Source organism: Mus caroli, unplaced genomic scaffold (genome assembly GCF_978045245.1).
Source record: "Mus caroli unplaced genomic scaffold, Mus_caroli_1 scaffold_4, whole genome shotgun sequence".
In the NCBI taxonomy this organism is placed as follows: Eukaryota; Metazoa; Chordata; class Mammalia; order Rodentia; family Muridae; genus Mus; species Mus caroli.
In genome coordinates, this window is record NW_028227259.1 from 24,364,909 (window position 1) to 24,392,306 (window position 27,398).

The window sequence follows — 27,398 nt, forward strand, 5'->3', positions numbered from 1 at the left end:
AGATAACAGATTAAGGGAGTGGGACCTTGTGGTAAGACTCTACCCAGCTAAATTTAAATTCAGGCCTGGTGGTGCATACCTTTAATCCCAGGAGGCAGGCATATTGATCTATGCTGGTCAAAGTCCATCTACAGGGCAAGAACCAGGATAGCCAGGCTTAGGCAGGGAAGTATTTGGAAAACAAAGGCAGTGATAATGTAATATTACAAGGGGGTGATGTTCTAGTTCCTCTAAGCAGCAGAACTCGGCACCTTCAGCCATGTGGCTCTGGCTCTAGTTAGGAATGGAAGGAACTACGAGGACAATTGATGCTGGTTAGTTGGAGCTAAGAAATTAGCAATGATTAAGAAGAGACCAGCATCACTGAGGTAAAATTTGGGAATTGTTTTATGGGAGCACAAAGATGCTATGTTCTGGAGACAGTCCAGGTTGTACTTCATGTGCCTTCTTGACTTGGTAATATGGAAGTGTCACCCAGGTTGCACTGGTTTTGAAGGCATGAGGTATCATGAAGAACAGCTGAGGCTTGGCATTGTGAGAGATCATGGAACACCATTGGAGAAGGTGTAGCCTCAGCTGTAGTTGATGGCCCAGGACTGAGGGTGTCATGAAAAGGATTTGAGGCTTGGCACCATGAAGAGAGCCTATGAGAGGCTATTGGTGAAGCCTAGTTGGAGTGCAACAACCTTGTATATTGGATTTGTCAGTAACATGAGATGATCACCAAGAACAGCAGCTGTAGTGGAGTGGATCAACCTGAGCTTAGAGTGCTATTGAGGGCAGAGGTGGAGAAGTGATGCCAGCCCTTAAGAGGAGCCAAAAAGATCAAGTGGAATCCCAGACACTGCAACAAGCAGCTGTAACATTGAAATTACCTTGAAGACTCAAAGATGTTAAAGATGCCAGAGCCATGATATACATGCTAAGGAAAGCTGCTAACAGGGAGTTGAACCAACCCAGGTTAACACAGTTTGTTGCAGTCAACAAAGATGAAAAGGGAGTGGAGATCTGAAGACCACTTTGACATGATGGAGATGCAGAGTTTGGAGTTTACCCAGCTGGTTTCCCGTCTTTCTTTGGGGAATTAAATTTAAGTGATTGGATGAATCACAAAAGAGGCCTTGAACTCTGGACTTTTACTATTGTTGAGACAGCTATGGACTATGAGGATTTTAAAAGTTGAACTAAATGCATTTTGCATTATGTAATGTTTAAGTATGGCCCCCATAGACTCATGTGTTTGAACAAATCTATGGGGGCCAGGGATTGGAAATTGATAGTTTGTATATTCTTGCACTAGGGAGTGGCACCATTTGGAGGTGTGGGCTTTTGGAATAGGTGTGACCTGGTTCAGTAAGTTTGTCACTGTGGATGTGGGCTTAATACTCTCACCTTAGGTGCCTGGAAGTCAGTCTTCCACCTGCAGCCTTTGGATGAAGATGTAGAACTCTCAGCTCTGTTTGTGCCATGCTCCCACCTTGAAGATAATGGACTGAACCTCTGACCTACAATCCAGCGCCATTGAAATGTTGTTTTTATAAGACTTGCCTTGGTCATGGTGTCTGTTCACAGCAGTAAAACCCTAACGAAGAAACCAGTCATTTATGTAAAACAAAATGAAACAAAATCTTGACTCAGAGCAGGGTTATGCCGGCCATGTACACTGTTATGTTCTGTATATGAGGTTTGTTAACCTTATAAATTTCCACATCTATATGTTTCATATAAGACCTTTCAAATTCAAGATCAATATGAACTGTTATGTTTAAATCGGCTTGAGTAAGGGCAGCATTTCTAGCCCCTGTTCATGAGCTCTTTATTATGTTTTCATGGAGCTGGCCCTAAGAAATATCTAGCATACAGTTTTCAGCTGTTGCCCTGGATGTTCAGTTATGGGGTGTGCATTCAATAAACCTTCCCTGTTTAACTGAATTCAGTGTTTCTGTGGTTTGTTTGTTGACCCTTGGACAGAAACACTTCCATTCAACAGCACATAGGACACTGAGCCAAGGTCAAGAATGGTGATATCTTGCCATGAATTATGTGAGAAGGGGGAAGGGGAATTTATCCCTTATGATAAGGATCAGGGATGGCTTGGTGTTTTTTAGGTTTCTATTTGCCATGTGAAACAGCTTCAAGAACCCATTTCTAATGTCCTTGGAATCATGTGTTTCCATGATGATGCACTCAGACATGCCTGGAAACTACCAGGATACTTGTCAGAGAGCTTGATTTCTATAAGGGAGGGAATATGGTTAATTTATACTGCAGGATATTTGATCACATTGTAAACCCCAAGATTGTGTTAATTTCTGAAAGAAAAAAAGAATAAAAAACTTTTTATGGTGTAGCTCAGCCCTAGCACAGACCTGTAATCCAAGAGCTTTCTGTTCAGTGTACATTTTTGTCCTATGGCTCATCCCTATCTCACACATTTATTGCAAAGCAAAATAAAGTCAACACCACTTCCAGAAGTAGAACAACCTACCAGTTGATAGGGAATGAATATAACTAAACAGAAGAATGGCCTTTTTTGGGGGTGGCGTGCAGGGGGATTGAGACAGGGTTTCTCTGTATAGCCCTAGCTGTCCTGGAACTTGTTCTGTAGGCCAGGCTGGCCTCAAACTCTGAAATCTGCCTCCCATGTGCTGGGATTAAAGGCATGTACCACTACTGTCTGGCCTCAGAAAGAAGTACTTTAAGTTGAAGGATATTTAAGACAGTGTGGACAGGGATAAAGAATGCTTTCCTACTGGGAGTTCATCAGGGTAGGAGGGTCAGCTAGGTGCTTTCCCTGACACTATGAGCTGGGTACTGAGTCTTCACTGGTAAAAATTAAATGCCTGGAATATGTGTGTGTTTTAAAAATGTATTTATTAATCATTCCATTGGATTATATCTCACATAATATGCCACTTCCTGGTTACTCTCCACTAACCCCTCAAACTACAATCTGCACTCTCAGCCTCCACTCTGCCTGGATGAGGATTCTCCTTCACACCCCGTCCCTTTCTTGCCCTACTGATTGAGAAACACACTACACTGGATCATCAAACCTCCACAGGACCAAGGGCCTCTCCTCCCATTGCTTTCAGCTAGGCCATTCTCTGCTACAATGTATCTGCAGTTATAGATCCCTGGTTATACACTCCTGGGTTTGTGGTCTAGTGTGGTAGGGGTCTGGCCTTTCCCTCTCCTGTAGTCTGAAGAACTCACACTCCATGGAGGATGGACAATAGGTATGGTACAAGGGTAGCCAGCTTGTGTGTATTACTTGATATGTTTTTTTAAAATACCAAAGTCAGCATAGGGAAAAGTATATTTTTTAAAAAAATCATAAAATTAAGAAGATTTAGAAATGTCAAGTGGAAGCATTTAATATCAAACATCTTGAAATAATCTGTAAATGAGAACAAATTCATTGTTTCTTTGTAGTCCCAGGGAGGGTTTTGTCCACTCTAAGCAAAGGCTGTCTGCAATGAGAGCTGGGATCAGCTGGGATCAGCTGAGTTGGGGCCCTCAGACTCCTCAAGCTCCTGAGACTGCTTTTCCGTGTACCCTTCCAGCAGTTGGTCCGAGTGATGTTTTACCCTCCTCCCCTTTATAGTTAGGAGATTATCGAATGCTTTTGGAACAGAAAGTAGTATTTTGGCAGTTGTTTTCGTACAGGCTTTTGGAATCTATCAGAGTATCTTGACAGAAAGTGAGCTTCTTTCTCCTGAATGGAGATGGGAAAGAGATGCTCCTGTTGCATCCTCAGGAGATGTCAGGGGCTGTGTCTACACATATGCCATGGCAGTTTAAGAAGATTCCGTAGTCAGTCCAAAAGTTTAGGGAGTGAGGAAGTAAGGCCTTGGCACAGAGCCCGTGCTGAGGTAGCTGCAGCTCAGGCATAGGTTCTTTTCTGCATTTCACCAGCTCTTTAGTTTGGGTAGCTTAGCTTTTCAGTGCCCCAGTTCTTTGGTCTGCAAAACTGGGACAACTGTATCTTCTTTGTGTTCTTGTGAAGGTCAGAAAAATATGACAGCTCGCTGAGAGTCAGGGGTCGGAGGTATAGACACGAGCATTATTTATGCTTCTATTCTGGACCAACAAGCTAATACTGTAAACTTTGCAACTACTTTCAAATGATTCTCAGGCAGCACAGTCTCTCTCTCTCTCTCTCTCTCTCTCTCTCTCTCTCTCTCTCTCTCTCTCTCTCTCTCTCTCTCTCTCTCTCTCTCTCTTCCTCTCCCTCTCCCTCCCCCCCTCTCTTTCTCTCTTTCTGTTTTTAACTTCAAGGGAATATTCTAGACTTGGTGAGCTTATAATGACAGCATGAGTGGGGTGTGGTCTGGAGCATTGCCGTCTAAACCTGTGTTGATGACTTTGTGCTTTTAGGTACACCAAGCTTGGCTACGCAGGCAACACTGAACCACAGTTCATTATCCCGTCATGTAAGTAAAGCTCTCCCTTGGGTTCTCAAGGCTTGTGTTCCTCAGCTTTGAAAGCAGCCCAGTTCTGTGTATGAGGTGTCATAATGGTTTTAGTGTCATCTTGTAGACCATCACCCACTTTCTGGGAAGGGCTGCTTACTCTGAGCATTGCTATGGGAGGTGTTGTCACCTGGACTTCATTAGCAGCATGCTTGTTCTTGATCCCTTCAAACTCCTTTCTTTGTCATTGGCTTTCTAGTTTCACCTCTGGAGGCTACCAGGGGGCCTTTCATTGTTTTCTAAGTGTTCTAACTGCCTGGATCTGTCTCTCTAGTTTCTTAAGGCTGATCTGTAATCTTAAGGAAACACAGTTTCATGGCCTGGCTGAGTGTCAATCCCATGGCACCAGTCACTGTTGAAACACTTTTTGTTTGTTTGTTTGTGGCAATGAGAGAGGCCTATGATTACCCTTTCCATACCATTTAGAAGAGTTCTGTTTCTTTAACTATTCATCAGCCTAAGGTGGTGTACTTAGGTGTCATGCCTTGGGCAAGAGCTCACCCTACCTGTTCTTTATTGCCCCTGGGCATCTCTCTGGAGGGCTAGTTGGGCTTTAGAGGTAGACTTCTCTGGTTTGAATCCCAGAGACAGTTTGCCCAAGGGAAAAGGGAGCAGACCCCTATTTTGCTGAGGTCCTAGGACCCAGCTCAGAAGGAGAGCCTTGTTACAATGTATTCAGGTCAAGGTCAGGATCACTAGAAAGTGCACTCCAGATTCCTAGAGGAGATCTGTGCCAAGAGCTCCAGTTCCGTGCCTGCAGGAGAATGGCAGCTCTGGCTTTCTTGGGGTGTGCAGGTGCCACATGTGGGGTATGCCTGGCGATGGGTGTTATTGGTCTTCTGTGTCCTCATTTTAAATTCATAAAGTGGAATGTTGTCTGATAAGGATGCCTAACAAATAACAGACAAGGGGACTTAGTCAATAGAACCGTAACATGGTTCTAGAAGTCCAGAGTCCAAATTTAAGATGGTGCCTGGTGAAACATCTTTTTCTAGACTTACGGTGGGGCTGTCTTCTTTACCATTGTGTCTTCATGTCACCTTTGCTCTATGTGAGCCTGTGTGAGTATGAGAGAATTGGTGTCCCTTCCTATCAGGCTGCCACTCTAATTGCATTAGAACCCTGCCCTTGCAACCTTTGAAAATTCACTATGTTCATAAAAGTCCTGCCTCCAAATCCAGTGAAAATGGAAGCTGGGCCCCATTCTGTGGGGGCTTAGTTAGGCCCCTGACCTCTGACATCTGTACAGTGATCAGCCACTGAACTTCATTAGGGGGAGTGGTCGTTTCATGCTGAGTTGACAAATTGGGCTTTCTCATTTTTTTCAAAGCAGAGATTAGGTTTTTAACCTTGTTAAGTCCCTCATCTAGGAAGAACTGACAGTGTTCCCTTTGCTTTGCTGCCATCTGAAACTCAGCAGCGCCTGGTGGGCTGCACCACTTAACCTAACCTCATTCATGGAGGGAATTGAAGCCCCTTATTAACAGGAGTCAAAAGGCAGGCGAGCGCTCAGATGGGGGCAGTGAGAACCTCGGCAGTGGCGACAGCTAGAAGAGAATAAAGATGTCAGAGAATGGGGAGTCAAGGGCTGGGAATGTTAAAAACATATTTTATTTGTTTAAAATTTTACTTACTTATTTTTATGTGTATGGGTGTTTTGGAAAATATTAAATAGGAACAGCAAGGTCCCGAGTTATAAACCCAGCTACTCTCTGCCTGAGGTCTCCCCGCCTCTAGGCTAGCCTCTGTGTGGTGGTCTTCCTAGCTCCAGTTCTCCCACCTCAGAGCCACTCGTACCTTCTCAGCCATCCACTCCCTGTGGTTGGTGGTCCCAAATTCCAGTAAATCAAATCTCTAGTAATTAAATAGTCAGATTTATATATCAATAAATTCCCACTTCACAGGATGCCCGCACAATAATTTCAGAGCCATTGATGATACAAGCTGCCCCCTAGATAAGACAAGTTACCCCAATTATTCTATCCCTATATGATATTATAGCTACCTGTGGCTATTTAAAGCCACATGGAATCTGAATTGTCCCGTTCATCCTCCATCTTTCCCCTTCTCCTGTGTCACTCCCTGTTTTTGCAACTCTTAGCTCTGCCTCCCCTTTCCCTGTTCAACCACAGGCTTCTTGTTGTATTAATATTTAAATTAATTGAACAGGGAAAATTCTGCTACATAGGGGTGTTTGGCCTGCATGTACAGCTATCCATCATGTGTGTGCAGTGCCTGCAGAGTTCAGAAGAGGGCATTGGAGTCTCTGGGACTGGAGTTACAGATGGTTTTGAGCCAAAGTGTGGGTCTGGGACTTGAACCCAGGTTCTCTGGAAGAGGAGACAAGCTCTCAACTACTGAGCCATCGTTTCATCCTCATCTTTTTATTTTGTAATTTATGTGTGTTATGTTCATATTCATGTAAGTTTGTGCACTTGTGAGTGCAGAGCCCTGCACAGTCCAGAAGAGGATATCAAGTCCCTTGGAACTGGATTTATAGGCAGTTCTGAGCCAACTGAGATGGATGCTGAGAGACAAATTCAAATCCTCTGCAAGAGTGGTATGTGCTCTGAACCACTGGGCATCTCTCCAGTGCCAAACGACGGTACTGTTGGCTGCGATTCTTATGGGAGAGCCTTGCCAGAAACACAGTTGAAGATGTTAGGGCAGATGTGTGGGTGTCCAGGTAGGTGCAGGCCTCAGTCACCCTGGACCACTCACTCACCCACTGCTTGCTTTTGTGCTGAGAGGTTTCTGTTTGCAGAGGTCTCATTTACAAGACTGGTTTGAGGATGTGTGTGCTGAAGTGGCTTCAGGAGGGATGGATCTCGATCTGGCCTGGCTTGCACCAGACTCATGTCCCATAGTGCAGGAGAGAGAGAGAAAGAGGAAGAAGGGAGGAAGATATGAAGAGGAGTGGAGGGAGGGAAGGAGGGAAAGAGGGAGGGAGGGAGGGTGGGCATCAGGGCTGAAGCAAGCCTGTGATCCAAGGGTCTGCAGGCTGGCTGTGGACTTGGAGAGGTGAAAGCTGAGCCCATGCAGCCTGGCAGGAGATGGGATTGAGGTCTGGGTAATAGTCATGTGATAGACTGCATTGTCTTCCTAGGGATCCTCAATTTGCACAACAGGAATGCTTACAGGGTCCTGAGGGCTTCCATTGGGGCCTGGCTACTGGAACTATACTGTCAGTAGATCTGTCCAGGCCTCACTTGTGTCTGTCTGTTGAAGATTTTGTGTAGTCTTGGCCTCATTGTTTGAAGTTTATTATTTTTTTTTTCCTATTTTTGCTTTGAGGTTGTTGTGCAAGGCTTAGGCTGAGGAGAGTGGTGTGAGCACCACAGTAAAGAGAGAGGGCAGTGAACAGAGAGTGTGAACTGCACAGTGACTAGGGCGGGGTTGAGGGGGCGAGTTCCCTGTGCTCACTGCATCCTGGGGAGTTGCCAACAGCTCAGACTAGGTGCATTCTGGGATGAGGGCTTCCCAGCAGAGGGGCCTGAGGTAGCATCTGCTGCTGTTCTTTCTTTAACTGGATCTTACTGTGTAGCCCTGGCTGGCCTGGACCTCTCCATGCCTCTAGCTCACATAGCTTTACCTGCCTCTGCTCTCCTGATGCTGAGATTAAAGATGTGTACTCTTACTCCTGGCCTGTTATTTTTAATGCAATGAAATTAAATATAGCCTTAATATTTTGGCTTGTTTAATTAAATGAAAGAGAAAATACAGGAAAGCTCCCGGATCCCACCCACAAAAGCACACTAACATTTCCTCTTCCTGTTAAGTAAACACATACAGTCAGGTGCTCCATAAGGAAGTGCTGGCCAGCGCTGGCCTGAACTGGACACAGGCTTTGGAATGTTTTAGTTGGTGTAAGTGAACTTGCTTGCTATGCTGTCACCTGAAGAGAGGTTCACAGATGACAGCTGTCTGTGATGACACCTTTCGGGCTCAGTCTCAGCCCCTCCTTCCTGTTCCTTCCTCTGGTGGATATTTTCTGCCTAGATTCTAGTGTTATGTTTCAGCGTTATGTCCTATGTATAAAGGTCCACTGTGCTGTGAATCTTTAAAGCAATTTCGTACAACATTTCAGCATTATCTTAAGAAAACCTCTTCAGTGCTGGCTTTAGTTTCTATAACTGCTAATGTATGCAGTTCTGAAGCCAAGTCTAGTGAGACTATAAAACTTAGTCTCCTTTTGTAGGCTCCTCTTGCTTCAGCTTCCCCATGCTGGAATTACAGACATAGGTCATTAGGTCCAGCTAACATTTTAGCAACACAAATATTTTCCAGTTTTTCTATTATACAGAACGGGTGGCCTTGCCCACCTGCCCGAGCAGGGATCCGAGCTGCTCTGGTTGTGTGGCTGCTCTGCAGCTGGCTTCTCAGGAATCCAGTATTGGTCTCTGCCCACTGGCAACTCCAGCGAATGTAAAGTTACTTGACTTTTAGAATTTGATTTCTATGCTTAGCGGTAAACCTGAGCATCGTTCCTTAGCTGTTCATGCCTTTTTCCATTTTTTAAGATTGCATTTTTGGCAAGTTTTGTGTTGTGGGGACACTAGGCATCATGTACCGATTTGTTACAGCTATTATTCCTATTTTTGTGATTATTTGTTTATTTTTGTGGTGTTTGTACTAACCACTGAGATTCCTAGTGCACTGTGACATTCTTAAAGTGTGAAATTTTAAATTTGATAGAGTCAAACATTTCAATATTTTTCAGCTCATCATGTTGCTATTTTTAAAAGTGTACTCCAATTCCAAAGGAATTGTGTATTTTCTGAATTAAGTTTTGAATTTGTGTGAAAGATAGCTAGCTGATTTTATTTCTAAGTCTAGGCCAGTTCCCCCCCTGTTCCGCACAAGTGATCAACAAGTGCACTCCCATTTGACACTCCTTTTCTGTCACACCGTGGTCACATTTATGCTTGGCAATATTGTTCTGGATACAGGATTTTACCAAATAGCTCAGAACTGTTAATCTTCTGCCTCAGGCTCCAGAGTGCTGGGCTTACAGATGTGAGGCACCATGCCTGCCCATGCTTAGGAACATTTGGTCTTTATTTTCTTCATTGATGTGTTTACCTGTCTCTGCTCCAGGAATGCAGTTTGAACCCCATTTTGTGTTATACAGTTTTCTCTAGTGGGTTTGATGTTCTCCCTCCCTCCCTCCCTCCCTCCCTCCCTCCCTCCCTCCCTCCCTTCCTTCCTTCCTTCCTTCCTTCCTTCTTTCCTTCCTTCCTTCTTTCCTTCCTTCCTTCCTCCCTTCCTCCCTCCCTCCCTCCCTCCCTCCCTCCCTCCCTCCCTTCCTCCCTACTTCCTTCCTCTCTCCTTCCTTCCTCTCTCTTCTCCTTCCTTCCTTCCTTCCTTCCTTCCTTCCTTCCTTCCTTCCTTCCTTCCTTCCTTCCTCCCTCCCTCCTTCCCTCCCTCCCTTCCTCCTTCCTTCCTTCCTTCCTCCCTCCCTCCCTTCCTTCCTCCTTCCTTCCTTTCTTCCTTCTTTCCTCCTTCCCTCCTTCTCTCCCTCCCTCCCTACTTCCTTCCTTCCTCTCTCATTCCTTCCTTCCTTCCTTCCTTCCTTCCTTCCTTCCTTCCTCTCTCCTTCCTTCCTTCCTTCCTTCCTTCCTTCCTTCCTTCCTTCCTTCCTCTCTCCTTCCTTCTTCCCTCCCTCCCTTCCTTCCTTCCTTCCTTCCTTCCTTCCTTCCTTCCTTCCTCCCTTCTTTCCTCCCTCCTTCCCTCCCTCCCTCCCTCCCTCCTTCCCTCCCTCCCTACTTCCTTCCTCTCTCCTTCCTTCCTCTCTCTTCTCCTTCCTTCCTTCCTTCCTTCCTTCCTTCCTTCCTTCCTTCCTTCCTTCCTTCCTCCCTCCCTCCCTCCCTCCCTCCCTCCCTCCCTCCCTCCCTCCTTCCTTCCTTCCTTCTTTCCTTCCTTCCTTCCTTTCTTCCTCTCTCCTTCCTTCTTCCTTCCTTCCTTCCTTCCTTCCTTTTTTTGGAATGATTTGGCTTTTCCTTTAGATTGTAAATTTTAGAATCAGTTAGATAATTATAAAAACTTATAGGAGGTCTTGATTTGAGATACTCTTTTTATAGGGTAATTTAAGATTTTTACATTTAATTTGATATTCATGAATAAGAATTGAGTCTTCATTTCCTGCTCATGAAGGCAGAGCAGGTGTTGCCATTGTTCATTCATGTCTTGTGAGTTTTTCAGAAAAGTTTTATCTTCTTTATATTCTTCCACATGCTTTTTTGGTTAGATTTATCTATAGCAGTTATTATGTTTTATTGTGTGTAAATTTATTTTTATAATTAAACTTTCTGACTAGTTCTTGCTAGCCACATGAGCACACTCTTGGGACTGCAGCAGCTGAGAGCGCATACTGCTCTTTGCAAGGAACTGAGTTCAGATCCCAGTACTCATGTTGCGCAGTTTACTGTAGCTGCCTGTAAGCCCAGCTCCAGGGAATCCTATGCCCTCTTCTGGACTCTGTGAGCATCTGCAGACACACATGCACATTCCTACATACAAATGCAGATACACATGCATAACTTGAAATCAAATAAATCATAACAGTTTTAGATTTGTAAGTTATTTTTGTATGCAGCAACATTTGTTTGATAGTCTACAGTTAAGCCCTCCCTCCCTCCCTCTCTCCCTCCCTTCTTTCCTCTCTCTCCCCTGACTGTTTTTGTGGTATATGTGTTGTGTGGATGTGAGCACCTGTGAATGCCTGTGGACAGAGGCGAGAGGTTGATGTCTTTGTTCATTGCTCTGCATCTTAATTTTTGAGACAGTATCATTCTCTTACCTTGGAGCTTATCAACTCTGCTAGGCCACCCTGCCAGCCAGTGAACTCCTGTTTCTGCCTTCCCAGCACTGGGCCTCTGCATACATAAGTCTCTGCTCAGCCTCTACATGGATGTTGGGGAGCTAAACTCTGTTCTGTTGCTTGCACAGCAAGTGCCTTACTGATTGGGCCATCACCCAGCCCCATCTGCAGGCAGGCCATTGCATTACTTGCAAATAATGGCTGTTTGGCTAAGTCTAATCTAATTCTAATTCTAATAATTCTAATTCTGATTCTGGTCTTCATTTTGCTTCCTTATTGTGGCTGTTTGTAGTATTTGCTCATTCTTTTGGAACATTTCTTTCTTTATTGTATGTGGGGTGCACATGCCACACTATGCATATGGAGATAGAGGACAATGTCCAAGAGTCAGTTCTCTTCCTCTATCACGTGGGTCCCAGGGATTGAACTCAGGTCGTCAGGCTTGGTGGCAGGCACCTTTACCCACCGAGCCATCCTGCTGGTCGATGGGTGTGTGTGTGTGTGTGTGTGTGTATGTGTGTGTATGTGTGTGTGTGTTATGAGGGCTAGAACTTCTATTAAAACAGTAATTAGAACTTTGTCTTACTGACTTTGAAGAGAGCACAGTTTTAGTGTTTCATTAGTGGTTCTATATAGGCGTTTGTTTATGGCCGTGCTATTCCAGGTTTAAACAATGTTCCAAGAGCTGTGTCCAGTGACACATGTCTGGAATGAGCCCTTGGGAGGCAGAGGCAGCAGGACCAGGACAGTTTGTCTTCTTCATCTTGATTATATACCTTTTTTTACTTTTTGAACAGAAAACTTAAGACAATGATTTAAAATAATAAGACATGATGTATTCTAGACACTTAATTGTTTTTCTAAAGGCAGTTGTTTAATTTGATTCCTACAGTTCTGCTGTGATGGTTTGACATTCTTAGTATTTCTAACTATTTTATCTTAACTCCAAATGTGCTAAACAAACAGTCACTCTCTGTGTACTTGAAGTCTTACTTTAAGGAAACACTCCAAGACTACATAAAACACACATACAGAACACGTTTTTAATATTTGCAGAACACAATATTTGCAGAACACAAGAAGTCTGTTCAGACACTTGGATTTTGTTTCTTTGCTCATACTGAGATCCACAAAAAAGCTAGTTAGCAAGATCTCATTCACTTCAGCAGTGCCAAGGATGGCCCCACCAAAGTCCACTAAACAAATACAGACATGCTCAGCAAAACTTAATGCCTGGAAGCATGATTGAAAAATATATGGTGCACACCTTTAATCCCAGCACTCGGGAGGCAGAGGCAGGCAGATTTCTGAGTTCAAGGCCAGCCTGGTCTACAAAGTGAGTTCCAGGACAGCCAGGGCTATACAGAGATACCCTGTCTCAAAAAACAAAAACAACAAAAAACAAAAACAAAAACAAAAAATAAATAAACATGAAGAGGTCATAAAGAGTCTGGTTTTTACTGAGCAGCTTTCCTCAGATGAAACAAAACCCAAAAGAGAAGTAACAACAAACTAGTTACAAAGAAACAGTCTGGGAGCTGGGCAGGATAACCCAGCACTATAATCCAATCAGGAGGCTGAGGCAGAAGGATGGAGAGTTTGTGCCAGCCTGGACCACACAGAAAGAAGATCTGTCTCAAAAGCCAAAGTAAGGCTACCAAACAGAAAAATCCTATTCTGCTCCAGGGAACTGACTTTGATACAATGGGGGTGCGCAGTTCTTGATTTGAAACTTCTGAAGAGTGTTATGGACTTGTTCTAGGGCCCCCTGTTTCCTAATGTAAGATCTGTGCCATCTCCATCCAATCTGATTTAAGTTGATGTTTCAAGTTCTTGCTATATGGTTTAATATGCTATGAGATTCTTTATTTTGTTTAAAGGGAGAAATGTCTCTTTGTTTCTAGCAATTTGGGGTCAAAGGGCAAGGTTTCCTCTTGGCCTTTTTGGACACTTAGTTGGAAAGGGTCTGTGTTAGGGCTGGGTGGAGAGGAGGGCAGGGCTCTGTAGCTTGCAGTGGGTGCTAGGGTTGCTGGGCAACCTAGGTTAGACAAGCGCTCTGCCACTGAGCCTCATCTCCACCTCAAGCTTGTGTGTCTTTATTGCTTTGCTTGGATTTTATTGCTTGCCATACAATTATGAAAATAAGTGCCATCTCCCTCCCCCACTTCCTCTCTCCCACATCTCTAGTCTCCTCTCCTCTCCTCCCTGCCACCAAAACTTAGCTCCATTAGGGCCTGGGCTCAGAACAGGGAGGGATAAGATTTACTTTACTGTCATTTAAATTTCTGTTTGTGCTCCTTTATTTCCTGTCAAGTCTTAGGCTTTTGGTGGGGTGGGGTTGGGCTATGGCTTTCTTTTCCTTTTGGTTCATGTTTTGCCCCCAGATTCTTGGCAGACTTGAGCTATGAATTGTGGGATCTTTTCCCCTCTCCCCTCCCCCATTCTGTACTACTAACTTGACAGTTTAATTGGAAATTTATACATAATTAATTAAGCTTGTTCTTGCCAGGCAGTAGAATAACTCTATCTTTTCCTTTTTTTACAAATATATTTTCTGTGTGAGGGTATCTTGCTGCACATATGTCTATGTACCACATTCATTTCTTGCCCACAAGGTCAGAAGAGGGTTCCAGATTCCCCAGGGACTCTAGTTACAGGTGATTGTGAGCCAACTGGTCCTGGGAATAGAACCCAGGTCCTCTGTGAGAGCAGGCGCCCTTGACCACTGAGCCATCTCTCAGGCCCTTCTTGTATCCTTCTCTTCACTGTTACTTCATGATGCTCTTCTCAGGAAAAAAAGACTTCCCATTCACTCTTAAATGCTGCTTTAATTCTGTCTCTGTAATCATTTGAGGGTGTTAGAAAACTCTCTTTTTTTGTACTTTCAGAAATAAGTTATGTGTATACTTATTTGTTTTGGAATAATGTTTTACATTTACTTATTACTATTATATTATTATTATTATTATTATTATTATTATTGGTGTGTGTGTGTGTATACTTGTGGCACAGTGTGTACAGAGGTCAGAGGACAAGCTGCTAGTATCAGTTTTCTCCTTCTACCAGTTGGTCATGGAGTTGAACTCATGTCATGAGGTTTGGTCGCAAGTGCCTTTACCCACGACCCATCATGCCAAACCTGGAATAGTTTTTAAGATGAATTTACTGCAAAGTGCATCTTACAATTCCAGATAGGCGAGTAGTTGGATTTGTTAAACTTCCCACTGTGGAAGTAGTGTGCTGTGCTACAGCATAGGCTGATAAGGCTGACACAAAGTTACAGATTCACTTAATTCAGTTGTGCAGTGAACTTGTAGATGACAACTTTGTGTAGCAATGCTAAAAGCTGGACACAACCTGCTAGGGTATAAACATTTGATTTTTGTTCTGTTATCTTCCCTTCCAGCCCCATAATTGAAAAGCAGATATGCTGCCCAGGGTTAGCTATGCCTGGCTTTGATTGACAGTCTCAGTCCCACACACCAGGTGGTCTGTAAGTTACTGAAATGGAGCCTGTGGTTCTGAAAGGCCACTTGGTGGCTCTGTGTGAGTCTTTGACACAGTTTCACCAACTCTCACTTCAGGTGAGTTAGGACCGCTGAGTGGGTGTGCCTTGTCCCCACTGTGATTTGTTCTAAGGAACACTTTGTATCCTTATTCACTCGGACACTCCTTTAGAGTGACTTTTAGAAGGTGACTTACTGGATGAATCCATTGTTACAGTGTTTCCCTATTTCTCCCCTCAGTGGTTCCATCTTGCTGCCCCGTAAGTGTTGAGGCACATTTTCAGTGTGGTGTTCAGTGTGGTGCTCTGTGTTCCTGTTGAGTGTCTGTATGTATTGTGTGCAGCCCTGCATAGCGGGTGGTGGGATGCATCCCTCTCGTTCATGCTGAGCGCACTTATTGTAGAGCAGCTAGCCTGGGAGTCTTGAGCTCTGTGTGCAAGGGGCTTTCAGAAAGATCATGTACACTCCCTTTTGAGGCACACACAGGATTCTCATGATTGAACTCTGAGGACCTCCTGTTTATTTGCAGTGGTGACTGTGGCTTTACTAGATATACACTAAACCCCTTAGGATGTTCTGTTGGCATAATTACAGAATTAGGCTTATGTTAGAATGATTTGACATAGTTTGACCATTTTCCAAATTCACAATCAGTATTTCAGAAGAATAGAATATTAACACGACACACATGTCTCTGGTGCTCACTGGTGTCAGCTGCTCAGATGCAAAGCCTGGCTCTGTTTCTTGGAAGCAGCATGACATAGTCCCTACCTGATAGGCTCCCCTGATGACTCGGTGACAGTGCACAAAGAGGAGCAGCAGAGTTCTCCCTAACTCTCTGTGCCTCTTACTTTAGTGATTTGCATGTGCCCATCCCTGGAGATGTAGTAGAAGATGCACTTGGAGGGTCTCCAGTCTCAGGGGTGGATTGGTTGGTACTCTTTATGAAGGATGAATTGATGGGAGGAGGAAGGGCCAGTGGACACTGAGAACATGGCCTCACTGCTTGGTAGTCAGGGCATGTTTCCAGGAGGGGATGGCTTTCCCCAGAGACCCGAGGAGGAGGAGGAATTGAAGGGAGCTCCGACTGTGACCAGGGCTTAGGAGTGTTTCCCAGTTTATTGGATATTAATTCTGGAGTAAAGTTTATATGATTATTTATTACTAAGTGTAGTTGCAAAAATGTACTGTTAAGATCTTCTGCGGTATTTTTCTTTGAATAATTGTATCTGTCATTTTGCAATAGATTTGGGTCTTTAACCTGATAGCTTCATTTTAGTTGGAAGGCACAGTTCCTCCCCCTCTATAAATAGACTCTATATCTAAGAACTATTTGATGTCATTTTATTAAAATGACTTAAGAATATATACACATTCAGTTTCCCTTAATCTTCTAGGTTTATAGAATTTTGCCCCCGCACTGTATTTTGTAATCAACCTGTAGTGGGTGTATAGTCTATAACATTCCCTGATTTCTTAAGGGGCTCCTCCATATGAGGTCGATGAATAACATTGCTTCGGTGCCAACATTAAAAGCAGTTCCCTTGCATCACACTGAGATGATACTGGAAAAGAGTTGTTTGTTTCTCTCTTACTTCACGTGCTCACCACATCCCCGGGAGCATCCCAACACCGATACAACCTTAGCCATCACCATTCACTCATATGGACATATAGATTATGTTAACTGTTCCTGATAATTCAGGCAACTCGTGGAGATTGAAAGAAAAACATCTGTTTCCCCTCAGGTATCGCCATTCGAGAATCCGCAAAGGTAGTTGATCAAGCCCAAAGGCGGGTGTTGAGAGGAGTTGATGACCTTGATTTCTTCATAGGGGATGAAGCCATTGATAAACCTACCTATGCTACCAAGGTAAAGTTGTGCCAGCAGTGTGATTGTGTAAGAGCAGAGCCAAACGGAGCAGAGCATGGCTGTGTCTGGAGGTTGTAACTGTGAGTTGTGGAACGCTCTTGTTTCTTATGCTCAGGCAGAGGTGGTTAGTTGAACCGAGGGTGTTGTTTTTGAAGAGGTGGATTTCAGAGTGGAGTACCAAGTGAGCTAGCACAGTCCTGAGTCACACAGTTGTCATCAGGGTGAGCAAAACCTGCCCTTCTGGGAAGGTGCATGTTGACTGACATACGTGTCAGATGTGGAGACTGAAGACTGAGTGACTAAGAAGAAGTGCTGATATTAAATGCATGGGGTTTGCTTTTGTGTGTGTGTGGAGTGGGGAGGGTTGGTTTTTCCAGACAGGGTTTCTCTGTGTAGCCCTGGCTGTCCTGGAACTCACTCTGTGGACTAGGCTGGCGTTGAACTCAGAAATCCACCTGCCTCTGCCTCCTAAGTGCTAAGATTATAGGTGTGTGCCACCATGCCTGGCTATGCATGTGTTTTTTTAAGAAATAATTTAAATTACTTTTTAAATTTAGCATACCAAGCGATGGATTGCATCCTGACATTTGTCATTGTATTTTGTTCTTCTTCTCCCACTTCCTCTGATGACCTCATGACCTCTCTGGTCCACCCTCCCATTCTTGCCAGTTCCCTCCTCTCCTCCAAATACTCCTCCTTTCTGCCCTTATGATACATGAACTCCATCCTTCTTTTCTCCCTCCTCCCGTAAGATCACTTCCTTTCCTCCCATGGTACCCTCTTTGCTTTCACTCATCACACACACACACACACACACACACACACACACACACACACACACACACACAGAGAGAGACACTCACACACACACACAGAGAGACACTCACACACAGGTACACACAGAGACTCATTCACACACACACATACATACACAGACTCATTCACACACACTCACACACACATACACATGCACAGACACTCACAGACACACACACACTCATACACAGACACACACAGAGACTCATTGACACACATTCACACACACAGACACACTCACACACACATATACACACACAGACACACTCACTCATACAGACATGCACACAGACTCATTCACACACACATACACAGACACATACACACATATATTCATGTACACTGACACACACTCACATACACATACACAAAGAGAGAGAGAGAGAGACAGACAGACAGACAGAGAGAGGGAGAGAGATTGATTTAAATCAAGGTCCCATATATAAAAGAAAACATGAAATCTTTGTTTTTTTGGGTCTGGCCTATTTTATTTACCTTAATAATATCCCTTTGCATTTGTTTTTCCCCCAATCATGATTTCATTTTTAAAAAAGATTTATTTATTTTTATTTATATAAGTACACTGTAGCTATCTTCAGACACACACCAGAAGAGTTCATTGGACTGCATTACAGATGTTTGTGAGCCACCATGTGGTTGCTGGGATTTGAACTCAGGACCTCTGGAATAGCAGTCAGTGCTCTTAACTGCTGAGCCATCTCTCCAACCCCATGATTTCATTTTTTAATGGCTAAATAAGATCCCATTGTGTATCAATATTACATTGAGAAGGAATCCATCCACTTTTGACAGACATCTAGCTGGGTCCCTTTCCTTGGCTCCTGTGAATACACAGTGGTCACCATTGCCATGCATCTGTCTCCAAGGTTTATTGACTTGGAGTCCTTCAGTTATATCCCTGGTCTATACCGCAGTTCTGTGTTTAGTTCTTATTAGGAATCTTCACACTGACTTCTGTAATAGTTCTGCCACTTTACAGTCCACCAGCAGTGCACGAAGTGTCCTTTTCTCCACCTTGTCACCAGCAAAGCCACTTTGTCTTCAGTAAACTCAGAAGGACCAGAGGGAGTTGCATGGTTGATGGGTCTGCCACGGCCATCAGGTAGTTCCATGTACTGAGAGGCACTGCTGTAAATACATGTATGTTGCTTATGTTTTCGTCACTGGGAGTTGCCCCCCAGGAGGCCTTCATTCTGTGGGAGCACACAGCCTCCTCTGCGTTCCTTTGGTGACTCTGCTGCTTCTGCCCTTTTTGCTGCAGTGGCCTATACGACATGGCATCGTTGAAGACTGGGATCTTATGGAAAGGTTCATGGAACAAGTGGTCTTTAAGTATCTTCGTGCTGAGCCTGAGGACCATTACTTTTTAATGGTGAGTAGTTGGAACCAAGAGAAATACACTCCTGTGAGTTCCAAAGTACTTAGATTTCCTTTTTTAAATGCAGAGTCTTCCTAAAGACTTTGCATGAGTCAGGCTGCTTTTAGGGGCAAATACCAGAAAGTGCAAGAAGAATATCAAGATCCTACAAGGCTTAGCACCCTGCAGACCAGGAAGGGCAGAGCTCGGCTGCCTGGGGCTCCTCGGACCATCAGCTTCAGGATGAACTGGGCTTTTAGTGTGGCTCTCTGGTGCCTCAGGACAGCTATCCAACGTCCTGTGCCGCTACTTCAGAGTCTTTCCGTATTTCTGCTCAGTGGTAGAAGGGAGACCTTTTACCTGCAGCTTTCCTAAGCTTAGGAACCTTCCCGGTGGTTTTGTCCTGTGTGCCTGAGCTGTCTGTGGTCTCTTAGACTGGGAGGAGGGGTGAGTACTGTAAGCTCAAGCACAAGGTTCAGAGAGGGAGGCTTGGGTGGGAAGCTCTTATGTCCTGCAGTGTCCTCAGGAGTGGACGCTGTGACTATTATTCTGTTATCACAGAGGAACCCTAGCTATGAGATCACTTTCCAGTGTTTAGATCCTATTGTAGGAGGGAACTGATCTGAGTTATGGGCTCTGATGATGGTATGTAAGTGTCCTGTCAAACAACAACTGCATAGAGAAATGAGAAGAAATCCCTCCTGGGATCTCTGAGATCTCATTGTTCTATTTAACATAATGTTTCCTTCCATGGAGCAGTCTTTTTACATTAAAAGTAGGCTAAGGTAAAATATGCTTACTTAGTGAACAGAAACTCTGTACAACAGAAGCTGCATATTAAAACTCACATGAATTAGCTTTGGATTTTTCTGTGCAAGTATATTGTTAAATGGTTCCAAATTCAGTTATAATGATTTTCAGTGTTTTCCCATACACCCTCTTTAGAGTTGTCTGGCTTAGAAGGTGGTAACTACAAGGTTAATAGTTAAGGAGTCTACAGAGTTAATGTCTGTCAAGGCAGTCTTTGAGGGTGCTCTGAGCTGCCCCTTAGGTGGGATTGTCAGGCATGGCTTCTGTGTCTTACAGGCCTCTGTATTTCCTCCCTGGAGTGGTTATAGTGACTAAAGGAGGCCAGGGGACTGACAGCATGAGTTCCTTTGTCTCAGACTCTGCATGCTGGGCTTGGCGCTTTCCCTGCTCCTGCTTATCACTGACTACCTGTTGGACAGGATTTTAGGGCCTGGTACCACTCCAACTGCTGCCTTCTGCGTGCTTCAGCTTACTGTGCCAGGGCTCTTCTCTGCCTCTGCGTAAAGGGGATCTGACCTAAGGCTTGTGGAGTGAGTGCAGTGCATGTCACAGGACACCTTTCCTAGAAAGAGAGAGAGAGAGAGAGAGAGAGAGAAAGAGAGAGAGAGAGAGAGAGAGACAGACAGACAGACAGACAGACAGACAGACAGACAGACAGAAAGATTTTGTTCTCTCCTGTCTCTGCCTCTAATTTCCTCCTGGTCCTCCTCTTGGTCCTCTTCCTCCCCTCCCCCCATCTCTCTCACACATGCACACCCTTCCCTGATTTAGCATATATATAAATGGGAAAAACAATCAGTTTCTAGGAAGAAACGGAGGTGGAGTTTCATGTGAACCTAGAAAAGTCCATTTGCCAAAAATAGGTACCCATGGTGAATTTTAAAAATATTCAAATCCATTTCAACAAATACAAAGTAGATCATAGTGCACACACTGCACTATGAATCTGCAAGTGTTGAACGTGACTTTGGGAATTTCCTGTTTCTTCCAGGTATATGTGTGTGTATGCATGTTTTCCACATATGTGCAGGTGCCCACAGAGCCCAGAAGGGGGCTTTGGGTCCCCTGGAGTTAGGGTTACAAACATTGTAAGCTGTCAGACAAGTGTGCTGGGATCAAACTTAGGTCCTCTCTAAGGTCTTAACCATTAAGATAACTTTGTAGCCCTTCCACCTCATTTTTATAGTAAAAAAATGACACTTACAGATTTTGTGTGGTGGTGGTAGGGTATGTGTGTGCTGTGGTATGCAGGTGTGCAACAGAGCACAGATTACCAGGTTGAGTCTCTCTTTTACCGTGTAGATCCTAAAAACTCAGGGTTTGCTCTTTGAGGAGAGTGCAGAGCCATCGTGCTGACTCTGCTTTACATTTTGAGGCAGAGCTTTCCACTCTGGCTCTACTGTCTGTCTAGCAAGCCACGTGGGTCCTTCTGCCTTGCCTCTCACAGGTGTGTTTGCTAATATTCCTGACCTTTTACGTGAGTGCTGTGGGTGTGAACTCAGGACAAAGGTAGCAGGCACTTCACCAACAGAGCTATCTCCCAGCCTTGTGTTCTTCCCCATCAGTGGGTGGGGTTGGGAGGGAGGAAGCTGATGAAGGAGGGAGGGGAGACATCTAACTGCTCTTTAGGTGAGGACTTGGGGTTTAGTGTGTATAAGCCCTAAGTGACTCATATCACCAGCCTGTTAGGAGCCCACAGGACTGTCCTTTGTGTTGTATCTAGTCATTGGAGGGTTCAGAGCAAGAACGAGCTGGTAATAGCATGTTTTCTTTTTCTTTTTTTTTTTAATATTTTTTATTACATCTTTTCCTCAATTACATTTCCAATGCTATCCCAAAAGTCCCCCATACCCTCCCCCCCCCACTTCACTACCCACCCATTCCCATTTTTTTGGCCCTGGCGTTCCCCTGTACTGGGGCATATAAAGTTTGCATGTCCAATGGGCCTCTCTTTCCAGTGATGGCCGACTAGGCCATCTTTTGATACATATGCAGCTAGAGTCAAGAGCTCCAGGGTACTGGTTAGTTCATATTGTTGTTCCACCTATAGGGTTGCGGATCCCTTCAGCTCCTTCGGTACTTTCTCCAGCTCCTCCATTGGGGGCCCTGTGATCCATCCACTAGCTGACTGTGAGCATCCACTTCTGTGTTTGCCAGGCCCCGGCATAGTCTCACAAGAGACAGCTATATCTGGGTCCTTTCAGCAAAATCTTGCTAGTGTATGCAATGGTGTCAGCGTTTGGAAGCTGATTATGGGGTGGATCCCTGGATATGGCAGTCTCTAGATGGTCTGTCCTTTCGTCACAGCTCCAAACTTTGTCTCTGTAACTCCTTCCATGGGTGTTCTGTTCCCAATTCTAAGGAGGGGCATAGTGTCCACACTTCAGTCTTCATTCTTCTTGAGTTTCATGTGTTTAGCAAACTGTATCTTATATCTTGGGTATCCTAAGTTTTGGGCTAATATCTACTTATCAGTGAGTACATATTGTGTGAGTTCCTTTGTGATTGTGTTACCTCACTCAGGATGATGCCCTCCAGGTCCATCCATTTGGCTAGGAATTTCATAAATTCATTCTTTTTAATAGCTGAGTAGTACTCCATTGTGTAAATGTACCACATTTTCTGTATCCTTTCCTCTGTTGAGGGGCATCTGGGTTCTTTCCAGCTTCTGGCTATTATAAATAAGGCTGCTATGAACATAGTGGAGCATGTGTCCTTCTTACCGGTTGGGACATCTCCTGGATATATGCCCAGGAGAGGTATTGCTGGATCCTCCGGTAGTACTATGTCCAATTTTCTAAGGAACCACCAGACTGATTTCCAGAGTGGTTGTGCAAGCTTGCAATCCCACCAACAATGGAAGAGTGTTCCTCTTTCTTCACATCCTCGCCAGCATCTGCTGTCACCTGAATTTTTGATCTTAGCCATTCTGACTGGTGTGAGGTGGAATCTCAGGGTTGTTTTGATTTGCATTTCCCTGATGATTAAGGATGTTGAACATTTTTTCAGGGACAGCATGTTTTCTGATGATTTAGACGCACACTGGCCTGTGAACTGAGCTGGTGGCAGATAGGGGTCCTGTGCTTGTCCCTAACACTGAACTGACCAGACCTTAACATAAAACTGGGTGTTTTGAGGCATTCTGTAGCCTAGACTGGCCCGGGACTCACTATGTAGCACAGGCTGCCTTTAATTCATGGCAGTCCTGCTGCCTCAGTCTCCAGGTGTTGAGATTAGGAGTGTGAGCCACTAGCCACCACATTTGCCAGAATCCTGCTTTAAAGAGGTTTGCTGTTTTTTCTTTTCTTTCTTTGTTCTAGGAATTGATCCTTAGGCTTTGAGGTTTGCATGGCAAGCTCTCCACCACCTGGGTATACCCCTAGTGCCCACTGTGTCTCTCCTTAGTGTCCACCACGCCCCTACTGCCCACTGTGTCTCTCCTTAGTGCCCACCGTGCCCCTGGTGCCCACTGACTCTCCTTAGTGCCCACTGCGCACCTGGTGCCCACTGTGTCTCTCCTTAGTGCCCACCCAGCCCGTGGTGCCCACTGTGTCTCTCCTTAGTGCCCACCGCTTCCCTGGTGCCCACTGTGTCTTTCCTTAGTGCCCACCCTGCCCCTGGTGCCCATTGTGTCTCTCCTTAGTGCCCACCACACCCCTGGTACCCACTGTATCTCTCCTTAATGCCCACCGTGCCCCTGGTGCCCATTGTGTCTCTCCTTAGTGCTCACCCTGCCCCTGGTGCTCACTGTGTCTCTCCTTAATGCCAAACGCGCCCATGGTGCCCACTGTATCTCTCCTTAGTGCCCACCACGCCCCTGGTGCCCACTGTGTCTCTCCTTAGTGCCCACCACACCCCTGGTGCCCACTGTATCTCTCCTTAGTGCCCACCCTGCCCCTGGTGCCCACTGTGTCTCTCCTTTGTGCCCACCGCACCCCTGGTGCCCACTGTATCTCTCCTTAATGCCCACCGTGCCCCTGGTGCCCACTGTGTCTCTCCTTAGTGCCCACCCTGCCCCTGGTGCCCACTGACTCTCCTTAGTGCCCACTGTGCACCTGGTGCCCCTGTGTCTCTCCTTAGTGTCTCTCTTAGTGTCCACCACGCCCCTACTGCCCACTGTGTCTCTCCTTAGTGCCCACCGCACCCCTGGTGCTCACTGTGTCTCTCTTTAGTGCTCACCCTGCCCCTGGTGCCCACCGTGTCTCTCCTTAGTGCCCACCACACCCCTGGTGCTCACTGTGTCTCTCCTTAGTGCCCACCGCGCACCTGGTGCCCACTGTATCTCTTCTTAGTGCCCAACATGCCCTGGTGCCCACTGTGTCTCTCCTTAGTGCCCACCGCTTCCCTGGTGCCCACTGTGTCTCTCCTTAGTGGCCAACCTGCCCCTGGTGCCCACTGTGTCTCTCCTTAGTGCCCAACGCGCTCCTGGTGCCCACTGTGTCTCTCCTTAGTGCCCACCATAATCCTGGTGCCCACTGTGTCTCTCCTTAGTGCCCACCGTGCCACTGGTGCCCACCATGTCTCTCCTTAGTGCCCACTGCGCCCTTGGTGCCCACCGTGTCTCTACTTAGTGCCCACCGCACCCCCGGTGCCAACTGTGTCTCTCCTTAGTACCCACCATACTCCTGGTGCCCACTGTGTCTCTCCTTAGTGCCCACCATAATCCTGGTGCCCACTGTGTCTCTCCTTAGTGCCCACCGTGCCCCTGGTGCCCACTGTGTCTCTCCTTAGTGCCCACTGTGCCACTGGTGCCCACCGTGTCTCTCCTTAGTGCCCACTGCGCCCTTGGTGCCCACCATGTCTCTCCTTAGTGCCCACCACACCCCTGGTGCCAACTGTGTCTCTCCTTAGTACCCACCATACTCCTGGTGCCCACTGTGTCTCTCCGTAGTGCCCACCATGCTCCTGGTGCCCACTGTGTCTCTCCTTAGTGCCCACCGTGCCCCTGGTGCCCACTGTGTCTCTCCTTAGTGCCCACCATACTACTGGAGCCCACTGTGTCTCTCCTTAGTGTCCACCATGCTCCTGGTGCCCACTGTGACTCTCCTTAGTGCTCACTGTGCCCCTGGTGCCCACTGTGTCTCTCCTTAGTGCCCACCGTGCCCCTGGTGCCCACCGTGTCTCTCCTTAGTGCCACCGCACCCCTGGTGCTCAGTGTGTTTCTCCTTAGTGCCCACCGCGCCCCTGGTGCCCACTGTGTCTCTTTTTAGTGCCCACCCTGCCCCTGGTGCCCACTGTGTCTCTCCTTAGTGCCCACCGCACACCTGGTGCCCACTGTGTCTCTCCTTAGTGCCCACCGCACACCTGGTGCCCACTGTGTATCTCCTTAGTGCCCACTCTGCCCCTGGTGCCAACTGTGTCTCTCCTTAGTGCCCACCATACTCCTGGTGCCCACTGTGTCTCTCCTTATTGCCCACCATGCTCCTGGTGCCCACTGTGTCTCTCCTTAGTGCCCACCGTGCCCCTGGTGCCCACTGTGTCTCTCCTTAGTGCCCACCATACTACTGGAGCCCACTGTGTCTCTCCTTAGTGTCCACCATGACCCTGATGCCCACTGTGTCTCTCCTTAGTGCCCACCGTGCCCCTGGTGCCCACTGTGTCTCTCCTTAGTGCCCACCATACTCCTGGTGCCCACTGTGTCTCTCCTTAGTGCCCACCATGCTCCTGGTGCCCACTTTGTCTCTCCTTAGTGCCCACCCTGCCCCTGGTGCTCACTGTGTCTCTCCTTAGTGCCAAACGTGCCCATGGTGCCCACTGTATCTCTCCTTAGTGCCCACCACGTCCCTGGTGCCCACTGTGTCTCTCCTTAGTGCCCACCATGCCCCTGGTGCCCACTGTGTCTCTCCTTAGTGCCCCCCCTGCCCCTGGTGCCCACTGTGTCTCTACTTAGTGCCCACCATACTCCTGGTGCCCACTGTGTCTCTCCTTAGTGCCCACTGTGCTCCTGGTACCCACTGTGTCTCTCCTTAGTGCCCACCATGCCCCTGGTGCCCACTGTGTCTCTCCTTAGTGCCCACTGTACTCCTGGTGCCCACCATGTCTCTCCTTAGTGCCCACTGTGCTCCTGGTGCCTACTGTGTCTCTCCTTAGTGCCCACCGTGCCTCTGGTGCCCACTGTGTCTCTCCTTAGTGCCCACCATGCCCCTGGTGCTCACTGTGTCTCTCCTTAGTGCCCACCATACTACTGGAGCCCACTGTGTCTCTCCTTAGTGTCCACCATGCTCCTGGTGCCCACTGTGACTCTCCTTAGTACTCACTGTGCCCCTGGTGCCCACTGTGTCTCTCCTTAGTGCCCACCGTGCCCCTGGTGCCCACCGTGTCTCTCCTTAGTGCCACCGCACCCCTGGTGCTCAGTGTGTTTCTCCTTAGTGCCCACCGCGCCCCTGGTGCCCACTGTGTCTCTTTTTAGTGCCCACCCTGCCCCTGGTGCCCACTGTGTCTCTCCTTAGTGCCCACCGCACACCTGGTGCCCACTGTGTCTCTCCTTAGTGCCCACCGCACACCTGGTGCCCACTGTGTATCTCCTTAGTGCCCACTCTGCCCCTGGTGCCAACTGTGTCTCTCCTTAGTGCCCACCATACTCCTGGTGCCCACTGTGTCTCTCCTTATTGCCCACCATGCTCCTGGTGCCCACTGTGTCTCTCCTTAGTGCCCACCGTGCCCCTGGTGCCCACTGTGTCTCTCCTTAGTGCCCACCATACTACTGGAGCCCACTGTGTCTCTCCTTAGTGTCCACCATGACACTGATGCCCACTGTGTCTCTCCTTAGTGCCCACCGTGCCCCTGGTGCCCACTGTGTCTCTCCTTAGTGCCCACCATACTCCTGGTGCCCACTGTGTCTCTCCTTAGTGCCCACCATGCTCCTGGTGCCCACTTTGTCTCTCCTTAGTGCCCACCCTGCCCCTGGTGCTCACTGTGTCTCTCCTTAGTGCCCCCCCTGCCCCTGGTGCCCACTGTGTCTCTCCTTAGTGCCCACCATGCCCCTGGTGCCCACTGTGTCTCTCCTTAGTGCCCCCCCTGCCCCTGGTGCCCACTGTGTCTCTCCTTAGTGCCCACCATACTCCTGGTGCCCACTGTGTCTCTCCTTAGTGCCCACTGTGCTCCTGGTACCCACTGTGTCTCTCCTTAGTGCCCACCATGCCCCTGGTGCCCACTGTGTCTCTCCTTAGTGCCCACTGTACTCCTGGTGCCCACCATGTCTCTCCTTAGTGCCCACTGTGCTCCTGGTGCCTACTGTGTCTCTCCTTAGTGCCCACCGTGCCTCTGGTGCCCACTGTGTCTCTCCTTAGTGCCCACCATGCCCCTGGTGCTCACTGTGTCTCTCCTTAGTGCCCACCGTACTCCTGGTGCCCACCGTGTCTCTCCTTAGTGCCACCGCAACCCTGGTGCTCATTGTGTCTCTCCTTAGTGTCCACCTTATCCCTGGTGCTCACTGTGTCTCTCCTTAGTGCCCACTGCGCACCTGGTGCCCACTGTATCTCTTCTTAGTGCCCACCACGCCCTGGTGCCCACTGTGTCTTCTTAGTGGCCACCCTGCCCCTGGTGCCTACTGTGTCTCTCCTTAGTGCCCACCGTGCCCCTGGTGCCCACTGTGTCTCTCCTTAGTGCCCACCATGCCCCTGGTGCTCACTTTGTCTCTCCTTAGTGCCCACCGTACTCCTGGTGCCCACTGTGTCTCTCCTTAGTGCCCACCGTACTCCTGGTGCCCACCGTGTCTCTC

General features: G+C 47.0%; 1 protein-coding gene across 1 annotated transcript in view; it reads left to right on the plus strand.

The window, feature by feature from the left end:
• The first annotated feature begins 18,776 nt into the window (after positions 1 to 18,776).
• Positions 18,777 to 27,398, plus strand: part of LOC147005007 (actin-related protein 3B-like) — a 46,416-nt gene continuing 37,794 nt past the window's right edge. Inside the window, exon 1 of the mRNA XM_085836530.1 lies at positions 18,777 to 18,883. Within this exon, the coding sequence (XP_085692656.1) occupies positions 18,812 to 18,883 (72 nt within the window). The 5' untranslated portion in view covers positions 18,777 to 18,811. The remainder of the gene's footprint in view (positions 18,884 to 27,398) is intronic.